This window comes from Elephas maximus, chromosome 5 (assembly GCF_024166365.1).
Source record: "Elephas maximus indicus isolate mEleMax1 chromosome 5, mEleMax1 primary haplotype, whole genome shotgun sequence".
Classification (NCBI taxonomy): Eukaryota; Metazoa; Chordata; class Mammalia; order Proboscidea; family Elephantidae; genus Elephas; species Elephas maximus.
In genome coordinates this window covers 78193982-78208680 of record NC_064823.1, presented here as the reverse complement: position 1 = coordinate 78208680, position 14699 = coordinate 78193982, and the positions used below count along the sequence as shown (strand labels likewise).

General features: G+C 36.0%; 1 protein-coding gene across 2 annotated transcripts in view; it reads left to right on the top strand.

The window, feature by feature from the left end:
* The window catches only part of BMP2K (BMP2 inducible kinase), a 147053-nt gene that overhangs the window by 73147 nt on the left and 59207 nt on the right, over nucleotides 1-14699 (top strand). For both annotated transcript variants that reach the window (XM_049885926.1, XM_049885924.1), the window contains exons 8-10: nucleotides 7144-7247; nucleotides 8623-8702; nucleotides 11956-12116. In XM_049885926.1, coding sequence (XP_049741883.1) covers nucleotides 7144-7247; nucleotides 8623-8702; nucleotides 11956-12116 — 345 coding nt within the window. The remainder of the gene's footprint in view (nucleotides 1-7143; nucleotides 7248-8622; nucleotides 8703-11955; nucleotides 12117-14699) is intronic.

The following is a 14699-nucleotide window of genomic DNA, read 5'->3' as shown; positions in this document are numbered from 1 at the left end:
GTTAGAAATTGGAGAATTATATCAGTTTAACACAGAAATTCTGTTGCTTTATATGATGGTTTTCCTAGTCTAGAGGAGCCAGAATAATGGGGTAGGGGAGGTTATGTTAACAGTTTTCAGGCTAATGGAAATAGCCCTAAGTTTGGCCTCTGCACCGCCAACATGAACACTTTTTACCTTTATTTGAGAACATTAAATATAGGTGCTTTTACCTGTTTTTTTTTCTCTAGAGAGATCTGCCTCTCAGTTTTGTGTGGCTCTCTGTGAGAGCCTACTAAGCCTGTCCCTTCGAGACAGCCTCATTAGCTCAGAGCTCCACTTCCATTGTCATTGGTTGAGCACCTCCCAGTGTTGTTTATGTGTTTTTGTATCCTTGTGGCAGCCACTAGCCAAATTGAACTACCTCCTGGATAGTCCAAATTACCTTCCCAGGTACCAGTTAATGTTTTTGTCAGTGTTCTGGTGACAAAGTTGTGCAGTTGTAAAATGGTGTGCCTCAACCTTATTTTCACATAAGCTTTGCTTATAGAGTGCCATTTTACAGAACGTGAATTTATTTTTAGTAGCAAAATTACCTTTAAAATGCATTGTAACAAACACTAGACCCTTACCCATTCACCCTTCATTGTCTAAAAATTAGGGTATTGAAAGCATGAAAAAACATTAATTTGAATAGCCAAAGAATAGATTGAGGAATATACTTTGGCTGTTGAATGTTCTGGCTAATTGAAGTTTAACCTTTTATTAGAGCCCTTTTTGTAAATCAGTGGAGCTGTTACACTATTTTATTGACTAAGTATGAATTTTAATCACAAATGAACTGAGGATTTCATTAGGGTTTTTGCAATATCTTAGAGACTCTGAGTATTCTCATTGGAAAATACTGTTGATGGGAAGGTATGAGAGAGCCGGAAAAAACCAAACCCATTGCTGTCGAGTTAATTCCAACTCATAGGGACCCTATAAGATAGAGTAGAACTGCCCCATAGGATTTCCAAGGAGTGACTGGTGGATTTGAATGCCACAGCCGAATGCTTAACCACTGCGCCACCAGAGCTCCAGGTATTAGAGGCTGGGCAGCATATACTTATTTCACCTCCAGATTCATCCACCTTATGTTTCGAGGACTCATCATTCTTTATGACGACATAGTATTCCATGGTTCATATGTACCACGTTTTATTAACCCACTTATCCATTGATGGGCAATTAGGTCATTTCTGTCTTTGTGCTACTCTGAATAGTGCTGCAGTGAACATAGGTGTCCATATGTCTGTCAGATAATCTTTTCTAAGTTGAGAAAACAAGGATGTATTCTAGCTTCCTTGCCTTTTATTTTTTTAACTTTTAGTCACTCGTTATTTTTGGATGGAATAGATACATATATTCCCTCATCCATGTCTTTCCTCCAGGAGCACATTTTTGTAGATGATATGGTTTTATTATCATAAACTAGAAGTTAATAAAGCATTATGCTTGCAGTCTAATCATTGTAAGAGAAAATGACTTTGGACCAACTGCTTAAAAACTGAAGTTGTCATTCTTGGTAGATACACCCCACTGATCAGCTGCCTTAGAGCTGATACCTCTATGCTCCAGATTATATCCGTTACTTTTCCGGGTATATATTTCATAACCCATTGTCCTAGAGAATTTAGGAAATTATATTACTTACAATTAAATGCTTGAAGATAGCCTAATTGAGCTTTTTTTCTGTTAATGGCTTATAATACCCAGTTTAAAGATATTTAGAGATAAAAATGTAACCATGTTCTTTTTGTGGTAGCCTCTTCATAGTTTGAGTTTAAAACCAAATGAGAGATGGGACACAGGAACTCATCAGATTAAACTGTCAACTTGAGTATTGATAAAGCAGATCGTAGAACAAAGTTTAGTTCTGAAGCTAACTGGGTCTGCTAATCTGTACTCAGCCCCTAAATTTATGCATACTCAGTCTTGGCAGTGCTGGAAAAGTATAAGCTTCATCCACAGAGGCAGGCTGCTTACAATACATGCTTTAGCAGAGAACATATATGTCCTGAGAATAACATTCCTGAAAGAAAGCATCAGAGGTTGAAGCATGCAGGTGCTGCTTTTTTTCCCAGCCTTAACGATTAGACAAAGCACTAGCTTTTCCTTGGGGAACAATGAATTAGAGAGAGATCGTGGTAATATACTGGCACAGTGTTCTTCAAACCCTTTTGACTGTGATCCACAGTAAAAAGTACATGTTTAGTTACCATCCAGCACACACACAGTACATGTATAACTGAAAAAAGTTTTGTGAAATATTGCTTATGCTTATTACAGTGATATACTCTAATCTAGTTCATTAAAATAAATGCTAGTCATGACCCTTTAAATTGATTTTATGTCACATAAATGGGATCAGTGCAGTTAGACAAACTAAACTGACTCTAGCAAGATGTATTCCCACATGGATGAGCCAAGGGAGTTGAAAGTCCCTTTGTTTGCTCATGTTATACCCATGTCCTGGCTGCCTAATCGTTAGAGGATGTGGTGCTTTGCTTAAGTTCAAAGATAAAATTACCTGTGCATGTATTGGCTAGAAAACATAAAATCTAAAATTTATTTCCCCTCATTGTTTCCCAAGTATTGTGAAAGAAAGCTGTACAGAATTGCCTAAATTCAGGATCATTCTGTTTCTCTCTAGATACTAAATTTTCCTTGATTAAGCTAGGCCACCAGAGAAGTGTGTACTTATACCATATCGTTCTCTACCCCTTTAAGATTTCTTTTACTGAACTGCAGTTAGGTGTTATGACACTGGTTCACACAGTAAAAGTTTATAAGATATGGCCCTATGTCATACATTGCAATTCCTTAAGAATGTTATTCATTTTGTGTGAGCCATCTTTAGAAGGACCTGAGAGAGAATTTGCTCCCTGCTTTCAGTATCAAGAACAGTGCTTTTCCTGAGCACTTGGTTTGCTTTTGTGTTAAGGACACTCAGGTTCATGTAAGGGATCATGGTGCCCTATTTGTGTTGACAGCTAGAGAGTGGAGAGCTGAATGTTTGGTCTACATTTATAGGACCAAATCATATGCAGTTTCTTTACTGGCCTCGTTCTTTTAATTTTTTTTTTTCTTTTTTTTAACCATTACTTTCCCACTAGTCCTAATTTTCACACATATTTAGGAAACTTTATAGTGCATTATGCCACTGCATATCCTTTATATGAATAAATGATTATAATTAACTCCTGTTGAAATTATCTTTTAAAGGCCAAATAATAGAAAAATAGGACTGTAAGTGTGAATTTGATAAGTCACTTGATTTGCTTATTAAATTATATGAAAAGCATTTATTGTTAGAATATGTTTAAATTTATCCCCATTTCATGTTGTTTGTTACTTTTAAATATTAGATGAAATGACTGTTGGTATTAACATAAAATGTGATATATTTTGGGGGGTAAAAAAAAAATCTTGTAGATTCCTCAATTCTTTCCTGGAATGAGGTTAAATATAAACTAATAGATACTAGAATTAAAATGCTTTAAATTATTTCACTCTAACAGTGGTGATACAGTTATAAAAATCAATATTATGTGATATACATTAGCATTTTAAAATATATAAAATCAGATTACATGCCGAGTTTTTGTATTTTTTTAAAAACTGAACTCAGAATCTCCAAAATAAAATCCTTTTTTTTTTTCACTTAGTGTCACTTGCCACAAATTGTGTTTTTAACGAAAGTATCGTTCTGTTGGAAATAGGTTGCATATTCTTTGTTCAAAATATTACTTTAATTTGAAGGGAAGATTTAATTCATTTGGATTTATAATTTTATCTTAATCATTTTATGCTTTGATCTATCTATGCTTTTTTATTATCAAACTTCAGAACATCATTTAACTAATGCTGTAAATTTTACATTTCAAATAAGTTTAAAAAATGATTTGAACATTATAAGAACTTAATGAAGCAGTACTTTGTGCATTTTTTTCATTTTACTAATTGTTTTTGTTTTTAGCCTAAATTATGATTGTTTCCCTAGAGAAACACCTTCTTTTGAAATGTTTACCTGTTACTTGAATTTTAGATAGTAAAATGTGTGGAGAGTTAGAACATGGAAATAGATTAACAGAATGTGAATTTTTTAGTTAATAGACTTGAGAATATATGTCATTGTGTATGTATGTATTTGTTGGAAATACCTTTATTCAGCTAAATGAATGGCAGCTATACACGTGGACCTTGCAAGATGGAGTACACGGGAATCAAATAGGCTACGATCTCGTCTGTGAGAAGAGATGGTGGAGAAGCTAAATATCATCAGTCAGAACAAGGCCAGGTGCTGTCTGTGGAACAGACCATTATTTGCTCATATACAAGTTCAAGGTTAAACTGAAGAAAATTAAAACAAGTCCACAAGAGCCAGAGTAGAACTTGAGTGTATCCCACCTGAATTTAGAGATCATTTCAGGAATAGATTCAACTCGTTGAAAACTGATGACTGAAGACCAGATGAGCTGTGGTATGACATCAAGAACATCATACATGGCGAAAGTAAAAGGTGATTTAAAAGATGGGAAAGAAAGAAAAGACCAAAGCAGATGTCAGAACAGACTCTTAAAGTTGCTCTTAAATGTAGAGTAGCTAAAGTGAAAGGAAGAAAGGATCACGTAAAAGAGCTGAACAGAAGATTTCAAAGGGTGGCTTGAGAAGACAAAGTATTATAATAAAATGTGCAAAGACCTGGAGTTAGAAAAGCAAAAGGGAAGAACGTTCTTGGCATTTTCCATGCTGAAAGAACCGACGAAAAAATTCAAGCCTCAAGTTGCAATATTGAAGAATTCTATGGGCAAAATATTGAACATCAAAAGAAGGTAGAAGGAGTATACAAAGTCACTACACCAAAAAGAATGGTTGATGTTCAGCCATTTCAGGAGGTAGCATATGGTCAAGAACTGATGGTATTGAAGGGAGAAGTCCAAACTGCACTGAAGAGAATGGTGGAAAACAAGGGTCCAGGAATTGATGGAATACCAATTAAGATGTTTCAACAAATGGATGTGGCGGTGGAAGTGCTCACTCATCTATGCCAAGAAATTTGGAAGACAGCTACCTGGCCAAATGACCAGAAGAGATTTGTTTTTATGCCCATTCCAAAGAAAGGTGATCTAACAGAATGTGGAAATTATTGAGCAATATCGTTAATATTGCATGTAAGTAAAATTTTGCTGAAGATAATTCAAAAATAGTTACAGCAGTACATTGACATGGAACTACCAGAAATTTAAGCTGGATTCAGAAGAGAATGTGAAACAAGGGATATCATTGCTGATGTCAGATGGATCTTGGCTGAAAGCAAAGAATACCAGAAAGATGTTTGCCTGTGTTGTACTGACTATGCAAAGGCATTTGATTGTGTGGATCATAACAAACTATGCATAACATTGAACGGGAATTCCAGAACACTTAGTTGTGCTTATGTGGAACCTGTAGATAGACCAAGAGGCAGTCACTCAAACAGAACAAGGGATAGTGTGTGGTTTAAAATGAGAAAAGGTGTGCGTCATGGTTATATTCCTTCACCGTACTTACTCAGTCTGTATGCTGAGCAAATAATCTAGAAACTGGACTACATGAAGAATGCGGCATCAGGATTGGTGGACGACTCGTTAACAACTTGAGATACGCAGATGACTGCTTGCTGAAAGTGAAGAGGATTTGAAGCACTTACTGATGAAGATTAAAGACCACAGCCTTCAGTATGGATTGCACCTCAACGTAAAGAAAACAAAAATCCTCACACCTGGACCAATAAGCAACATTATGATAAATGGAGAAAATACCGTTTTTAAGGATTTCATTTTACTTGGATCCATAGTTAACGCCCATGAAAGCAGCAGTCAAGAGATCAAATGATGTATTGCACTGGGCAGATCTGCTGCAAAAGACCTCTTTAAAATATTAAAAAGTAAAAATGTCACTTTGAGGACTAAGGTGCACCTGATGTGAGCCGTGGCATTTTCATTCGCCTCATATGCATGAGAAAGCTGGACAATGAATAAGGAAGACTGAAGAAGATTGATGCCTTTGCATTATGTTGTTGGTGAAGGATATTGAATATACCATGTACTGTCTGAAGAATGAACAAATCTGTGCTGGAAGAAGTACAGCCAAAATGCTCCTTAGTAGGGAGGATGGTGAGACTTCGTCTTACATACTTTGAACATGTTATCAGGGATCAGTCTCTGGAGAAGGACATGATGTTTGGTAAAGTAGAGGGTGAGCGAAATAAAGACCCTCAGTTGGATGGATGGACACGGTGGCTGCGACAGTGGGCTGAAACAGCAATGATTGTGAGGATGGTGCAGGACAGGGCAGTGTTTCATTCTGTTGTACATAGGGTCGCTATGAGCCGGAACAGCAACAACAATGTACGTCAGCCGTGTAAAAATTGTGAATTAACAGAAGTCTCCCAAGAAATAGACAGTGGTGTAGTGGTCGTTTTTTTAGACAAAAGGTTGGGCATTTCATTCAAGATGGTAAGGTTGCGTAATAGAAATCGGTTCATAATTTGTACATAGTCGAACCTTAAAATTCTTCTCATTCTTCTGAACATGATATGTATAGTATATTAAAACATGGTACTGTAGTGACTAGTGAATATTGTTAGCATTGGTATGGGAAGAAAGCATGTTTATGGAAAACTATAGTGTTGATCCTGTACTGCTTTGTTAGATAGAATATAATGCGTGCAGTTTAGCCTTTTTTCCCCCACAATGACTTACGATCATTTAAAAAAAATTAGAGGTATTATAGATGGTAGTGAGACTAGAGACTCCTGCTGTGGCCCTGAAACTTCCTTGAATAATTCCCCAGTATTGCCTAACCTCACTTTATTTTGTCTCTTTTCCTTAAGAGAATAATTATGTTTGTCGTATCTTTGGTGCAGAGCTGTTCTAAGACTAGTCTGCTTTTCGCTTGGCATAATGCTTTAACTTTGTATACAAGTAGTGATTTCTGAATTTTCTTTAAAAATATTCATGAAATTCACTAGAATCATTAGTGATATTGGAATAGAAAAAAATGTTTTTATTCCTACAGTGTGTCCTAAATAACTTTTTTATTCAGTAAAATTTTTAATATTTTGATTTATTCTTATAGGGTTCATGCTTGAACCAGATCCAGAGCGTAGACCTGATATATTTCAAGTGTCCTATTTTGCATTTAAATTTGCCAAAAAGGATTGTCCGGTCTCCAACATCAATGTAAGTAGGTTTCTAAGTAGACTCTGAATTTAAAGTTCATTCCCTTGTGTGTGGATACATATATTTCCAGAATTACTGGCTTCAGGACAGGCAGTCAGATAGTGTGCTTGTGCTTAGTATTTTCGGTGTAAAGCCCCAGTTCCCAAACTATGCATTGAGGTGCCCCGTGAGCTGCAATAGACTCAGGGGCACAGCAAGGTATTTTGTGTTTTTAGGGAAACGTAGTGACATCTGTCTGACACTGCATGAACTGTTACTGTTAAGTTGCTTGGACCTAAACATTTAATAAACAGGGTTGCTAGGTCCCCCCCTGCTCATTGTGCCATGAAAAATAACTGAGGCACTAAGCACTCTGTAAACTGAGAAAGTTTGGGAACCCTTGGTGTGAAGAGCACAGGCATTTTAACTGGAGAGACCTGGATTCCATTCTTATTTTATCAGTGACTGATGATTTTGTGTCTTTTGGGAGGTTAATCTCAGTTTCTTTTCCTATGAAACATGGACAGTGATTGAGGACTAAAATAATCAGAAGCCCAGTGCCTAGTTGATGGAAGGCATGTTTTTAGTAGCTAACGTCATTCAGAGGCTTTGACTTCTACTCAGTTTCTGTACAGTGTACTTAACTACCTCAGATAAACTGTGTATGGCAATTCTCTCCCAGTTCCAGTATGGGTTGCTAGAATCATTACTGATTTTAAGCCATTCTCAGCTTTGTAAAGATCATTCTGGCCTGATTTGCTCTTATAGGCTTTCCTAAGGAGAGAGGTGGTGCCCTTCCTTTTTGTTTACTATTTCGATGTAGTAGTTTTGTAGTTGAAGCTTCAAGTTATGCTGTTCTAACATTCTAGTAATGAAAGTATCTTTTTTCATCATTTATCTGTGGATTTTTAGCTTTTCATTCAGTTAACATTTATTGAACACTTACTATGAGCCAAACACTAGGGCGTAACAGATGAATAAGGCCTTCTGCCCTTGTTTCCTTCACACTTATAAGCAGTGTTATGAAAATTAGCTATAGTATTTAGAAACAACAGTTTACTCATATGCTCTCTGTTTGCTTCTTTTTGCAAAGTGCAAAATAGTCATTGATTTTATAGATGTAATATAATCTTTTTACCTGAGATTCACCCGGTTGTAAAGGGGATACAATGATATTCTTGTCTTCTGCTTATTTTCTAAGGATTTCTGTGGAACATGACATTTATGTAACATGCAATGATATTTGCTGATTAAAAATTTATAGGTATCTAAGGTGAAAATAGTAGTAGTATCTCACAGTACTTTTTAAGTTCAAGAACATACCCATGGCTTTTTAAAAAGCTTGCTGGTATTAAAATAACAACTAAAATGAAAAGTCTTATTTTTTTCTTCCAAGCATTCATCTATTCCTTCAGTTCTTCCTGAACCGATGACTGCTAGTGAAGCAGCTGCTAGGAAAAGCCAAATAAAAGCCAGGTAGGCAAAGCTACCCTGAAATTTGAGTAGGCATCTTTTAAAAAGTTATAATTCTCATTTTTAATGCTACCAGATGTCATTGATTGAATGTTATCTTCACCACAAAAATGTTGTGTTGCTTATTGCATGCTGTGTAGGGTGTAGATAACGAGTACAAAATAAACTTTTTATATTGGATACAGGATTTGACATCAGTCCCACTTGAACTGCTTGCTCTTAGCAATAAAGAAGGGATTGTGTAACTGGGGATGTTACAATGGGTCTCTTTATTGGGAGAAGATTGTCGTTATTGTCATCACATGGCAACTCTAATTTATGAAATTTTGTGTTTTGAGTTTATAGCTAGTATTGTTTTAATTTATGGAAAGAAAAAATAATTCTTGTATACAACAATTTTAGAGTATTTAGAATATACACTATGTAGAATTTATAATGACTGGCCTTAACTCTAATATTTTTTAAGACTGTGCAATATTATAATGTTTTATGTCTTATTTTTCATAGTTAATTTACTGCATCAATATGTTTAACTTGTATTATGTAGGTTAAGACCCAAATCTGTGAATGTTTGATTCCTTTTTTCCTTACGCTTTTATTGAGCTTAAAAATTAATAAGCATGGCTGTATTCTTAGATTATAAGGCGGGTGTAATACTCCATTTTGAGAGCTTCTTGGTCATGGCTTTTTGTATTATATCTCACTTATACAAAGTATTTTATTTGACATATAAAATGCACAAAATATATTTGTCCATGTATCCGTTAAATACAAAATATGGATTCTGGAGAAAAGTGTCTTTATTCCCAAAGAGTTCACATTCTAATGAAGATAGACAAGTAACCAATTACCCATATAATTGATAGACCCATATGAGGACACTCTGCAGTATGTTAAATCTGTGTGTTACATATATTAAGAAAAATAAGGTTCATTTCTACTTTTGGGGCAATAATATAAAATTATTCCTTTCATTAATAGTGTTAGTGAAGATGTTGAAAAAATCTAAATGTATATAAATATAAAGCTTAATTAAAAAAAATCCTTTTTATTTAAAAGATTTTTTTTGGAAAAAAATCTTTAAATAGCTAGTTTTCAAAAAAACTTTTGTGAATATTATCTACTGGGTTTGCCTCCATCTGTGGCACTGTGCTTCACTTCCTAAACCATGCCCCCTGTTTCCACCTCAAAAAGAAAAAAAAAGAGAAATCTACATCTGCTTTTGGGACTGTCACACATGTGGCCCTTATCTGTCACTGCCTTGGCAGTTGGAAACATATTGAAGGATTTGAAGCAGGAGAGAGACACAGTCTGATGTGTGTTTTAGGAAGACTGTTCAGATGATAGTGTGGAGGAAAGGGGAAGCAGAGAAAACAGCTCTGTGACTGCCGTGTCATAGTCCCGATGAGGCTGAGCCAGAGTGTTGATGACAGTAATCACTCCATTTTTCATTTGAATCAATTTGTGTCTTCACTTAGCATGATTTGTCCAGGGATTTTCTTCCCATTCCTTCACACAGAATGCTTAGCTTCTTTTTCACTGTCTAATGAAATCATATATATATATTTAAATATCCAGTTCCTGTCTGAAGCCTTCTCTAATCAAATTAGCTTAAAGGTAGAATTACTGTCTGTGGAACTCTTGGCAGTGCTTGCTTGGCTCTGATTATTTTTGCTGTCTTATATTTTGTTACATTTCACAAATGTGTGCCATATCTTCCTATTATACTGTGAATTCTTTGAAGACAGGGATTGTCTTTGTATTCTCTACAGTAGTATTTGTCAAAACTAGTTTTGTGCATTGTTCTGCTAGATATCAATAAACTTGCAACAAATATTGGTATGTTGGTAAAATAGGAAACGCTGAATTAAACAAAGCCTGCAGAACTTTGAGTATGCTTCTTAGAACTTTTGATATGCCATAGGTATTGTATATCTCTAAGAGCTGTATATACCATGAAAAAGGCAGGGTCAGTTCGGCCTGTAGCCCCACCAAGAATGGATAGGTAAATAGAAAGATTGAGCACAATGTTCCCCCCAGTCATTTGCGTTTAGGGAGTACAGTGTTGGGTTTAGTGTCACATTCATAATTTGAGTTCAAGGAATAATTGATTATCATTAAAATGAGGTATAATTGATAGGAGTACATAATAAATCTTTATGGTCTTCACTTCACTTTCAGTTTCATTTTCATATGACTTATACCATCATCTAAAACACAAATATCTTTAAAAAACATACATGTGGTAAATTTCTATGATTTTCTAAAATCCGTTGATTCCATTTCAGTTCCTTCTCAGAAGAATAGTTGTTAGCAGGGCTCCCTCTTGTGGTGCATATAGATATTAGGAAAGAGCTGTAGATTGTGCAGTCCTAGACAAGACTCCCCATATGCAGCATATGTGTGCTTGGTAAGTCACATGTATGTAAAATCTCAAAATATTCAGTCATTTGAAAATATGCTAAGGGAACATGGTAGTTAGAGATTTTGTTGCAAATTCTGTTGGAAAGTGAGCATAAGTATTAAAAAGCATTGAGTTTTTGTGTTGAATTTATAAACAGCAAAGTTTATGTATACGTTCAGAATTTTTTTAAAGAGAAATCAAATGTATGTGTCTTTTCAAATTAGTTAGCATCTCTTTCTTTCAAAACTGTACTTAACCTTTTGGCCATCTACTTTTAGGGGCAAAAATCCATTTTACTTTTAGCGTTCTAAGTAAAGCAGAGTTGGAGATTTAAGATGTTGAATGTGAGCAGGTGGCTTCACCTGTTAAAAATTTTGGTCTCTTCTAGTTTGCATGCCCTGAGGCAAAAGTCTTTTCTTTCTTAGGTTGAGGATACAAGCTAGGGGAGGGAGACTGTTTCTTGTTGTTTCTTATTTTTAGTTCTCTCATGCATTTAGAGAGTTGGCTCTAGATTTTGACCAAAGCCTTAGAAGGAGACTTCTCTTTGTTTCCTTTCAATCTCGTTTTCTGTTCTTAAGAGCAGTCTCTGGGATGGTACTCATTTTCTGCCACCTTCAGTGGCAGGCTATAGATGGTAGCATACTGTTTTAGCAAGAATAGGTTTGCTTTGTTTACTTTCCTGTCTTCATAAGACAATTAATACTTGAGATTGAGATTTAGGAAGAATCCAGAACTTGGATTTAGGTGATCTTAAATAGTAATTAAAATGTATCTGATTAAATAGATGCTTTATAGAATAGTAAATTAGAAATAATCCCAATATTTGGAGTGAAATGTATTCCTCTGTTGTAGAATAACAGATACCATTGGACCAACAGAAACCTCAATTGCACCAAGACAAAGACCAAAGGCCAACTCTACTACTGCTACTCCCAGTGTACTGACCATTCAGAGCTCAACAACCCCTGTTAAAGTTCCTGCTCCTGGTGAATTTGGTAACCACAGAACAAAAGGTAATGTGGTCCTGCTAGTCCCTTCCTCTTTATTGGTAACTTAAATAAAATCTTCTATGGTTTAATTTCCTAAGGGTATAAGTTACTGACAAACTTAATTTAATATTTTGAAGCAGATAACATAGTGCTTTAAGAAACTTCTACTCATGTCTGTTAAACTCAAGTGTTTTCCTGAAGTTGTAGGCAAAGTGAAGTTACTGGTAATATAGGAGTATGGTACAAAAAGCTCACAATTTGCTTTGATCCTATAAATACATACTCTTATTCTCAGAGTCACTAACTAGTGGGTTTTGAGGTTGGTAATAAAGTTCAAGTGTATAAAAAATTCTGTGTTGCATTGGAGGAAGGAAGTTGAAATTCTAGCCTTACGGAGTTACATGTCTTTGCAGTGAGTTTAGAACCTTGGCAAAGGAGTGGGTATTGAACCATGTGACTATTACAACATAGATATCATCTGATTTTGAGAAAAAATGTTTTTCTCATCTAAAATACCATATTATGGTACAGTGTGGTACTTAAAAAAAAAAAAAAAATTCCTCCGAGGAAGTACCTCTAATATTAGAAGGTAAACTTGTTCTCTCGAGGGTCTGGGGATATAACCTGAAGGATCATCTCAAAGAAACCCTGTTTTGCACCTTGTTTCATAATATACCTGTTTTGTCTTAATATTATAATGCCTTTAATAAAAATGCTTTAGGATACTCTGATGGGATGGTTAAGAGCCCACACTTTGAATCTCATAGACCTCGGTTTGAGTCCTATTTCTCCCATTTTTTAGTAATATATTTTATAAAAATACTAGTACCTATCTTAAAAGATTGTTATAAGGATTAAATGAGTACTTGATGTAGTATCTTGTCCATAACACACACTTAAGAAACATCAGCAATTTTGTATGAGGCATTGGTGGTTCAGTGGTAGAATTCCCACCTTCCATGTGGGAGACCCGAGTTTGATTTCTGGTCGGTGCTCCTCTAGCACAGCTACCACCCATCTGTCAGTGGAGGCTTGTGTGTGGCTATGATGCTAAACAGGTTTCAGCAGAACTTCTAGACTAGATGCATTAGGAAGAAAAGCCTGACAATATACTTCTGAAAACCAGCCAGTGAAAAGCCTATAGATCACAAGGGTACGATCTGAACTGATTATGGGGATGGCACAGGACAGGGCAATGCTTGGTTCCATTGTCTATGAATTGGACGACGTGTTGGCAGATAACATTATTATTAAGTAACCTGTGTGCTAGGGAAAGATCTTGTTTATTTTTATATTATCTGCCATATTGCTGCATAGCCGTGGGGTAATCAAGTACTTACCCAACTGGGGAAGTACACCATGGAAAAAGGAAAACACTGGATTCAAAGTCATTTGTGTTTAATTCTCAGTTCTACCACTTCTTTTTCGCAAGTTTAATTCTTTTATTTATTTATTGTGCTTTAGATGAAAATTTGTAGCTCAAGTTAATTTCTCATACAAAATTTATATACATATTGTTTTGTGACATTAGTTACAATCATCACAATGTGACAGCACACTCCCCCTTTCTACCCCAGGTTCCTTGTGTCTATTCGACCAGTTCCTGTCCGTTCCTGCCTTCTCTCCTGTTTGGACAGGAGCTGCCCATTTGGTCTCATACATCTGATTGAACTAAGAAGCACATTCCTCATGTGTATTATTTTTTATTTTATAGCCGTGTCTAATCTTTGCCTGAAGAGTGGGCTTCGGGAATACTTTCATTTCTGGGTTAACAGTATGTCCAGGGGTCATAGTTTTCGGGGTTCCTCCAGTCTCTGTCAGACCATTATGGCTGGGCTTTTTTCTTGAATTTGAGTTCTGTTCTACATTTTTCTCCTGTTCTGTCCAGGACTCACTGTTGTATTCCCTGCCAGGGTGGTCATGGGTGGTAGCTGGGCACCATCTAGTTCTTCTGGTCTCAGGCTGGTGGAGTCCCTGGTTCATGTGGTCCCTTAGTCCTTTGGGCTAATATTTTTTCATTCTCTTTTGCTCCAAATGGAATGGGACCAATAGATGTATCTTAGATGGCCACTCACAAGCTTTTAAGACACCATATGCCACTCACCAAAGTGGAATGTAGAACATTCTTAATAAACTTTGTTAGGCCAGTTGACCTAGATGTCCCCTGAAACTATGGTCCCCAGGCCCCAGCCCCTAGTTACTCTGTCCCTCGCAGTGTTTAGATGGGTCCAAGGAAACTTCTTAGTTTTTGCTTTGATTCAGTTGTACGGACTTCTTCCATATTGTGTGTTGTCCTTCCCTTAGTTTTACCACTTCTTGGTCTCAGTGTTGTCTTCTGTAAAATGGAAATAACTACTACTTTTCCTGTTAATGAGAAGTAAATAACAAGATATGTGGTATCTAGGATAATTCTGTCTCATTGTAAGCATTTAGTGTTAGTTTCTCTTTTTTTTCTACCTTTTCAGATTAGAGATTCTATCAGTTTATCTGTCATGTGTCAATGTCCTCCAGCCAGAGAGCACTAGGAACATACCTGTTATTTGAACAAGTTGGGATTATTACTCTCTCACTGTGAGGAACTGTGGGGCATCTCAGTAAGATGATTTT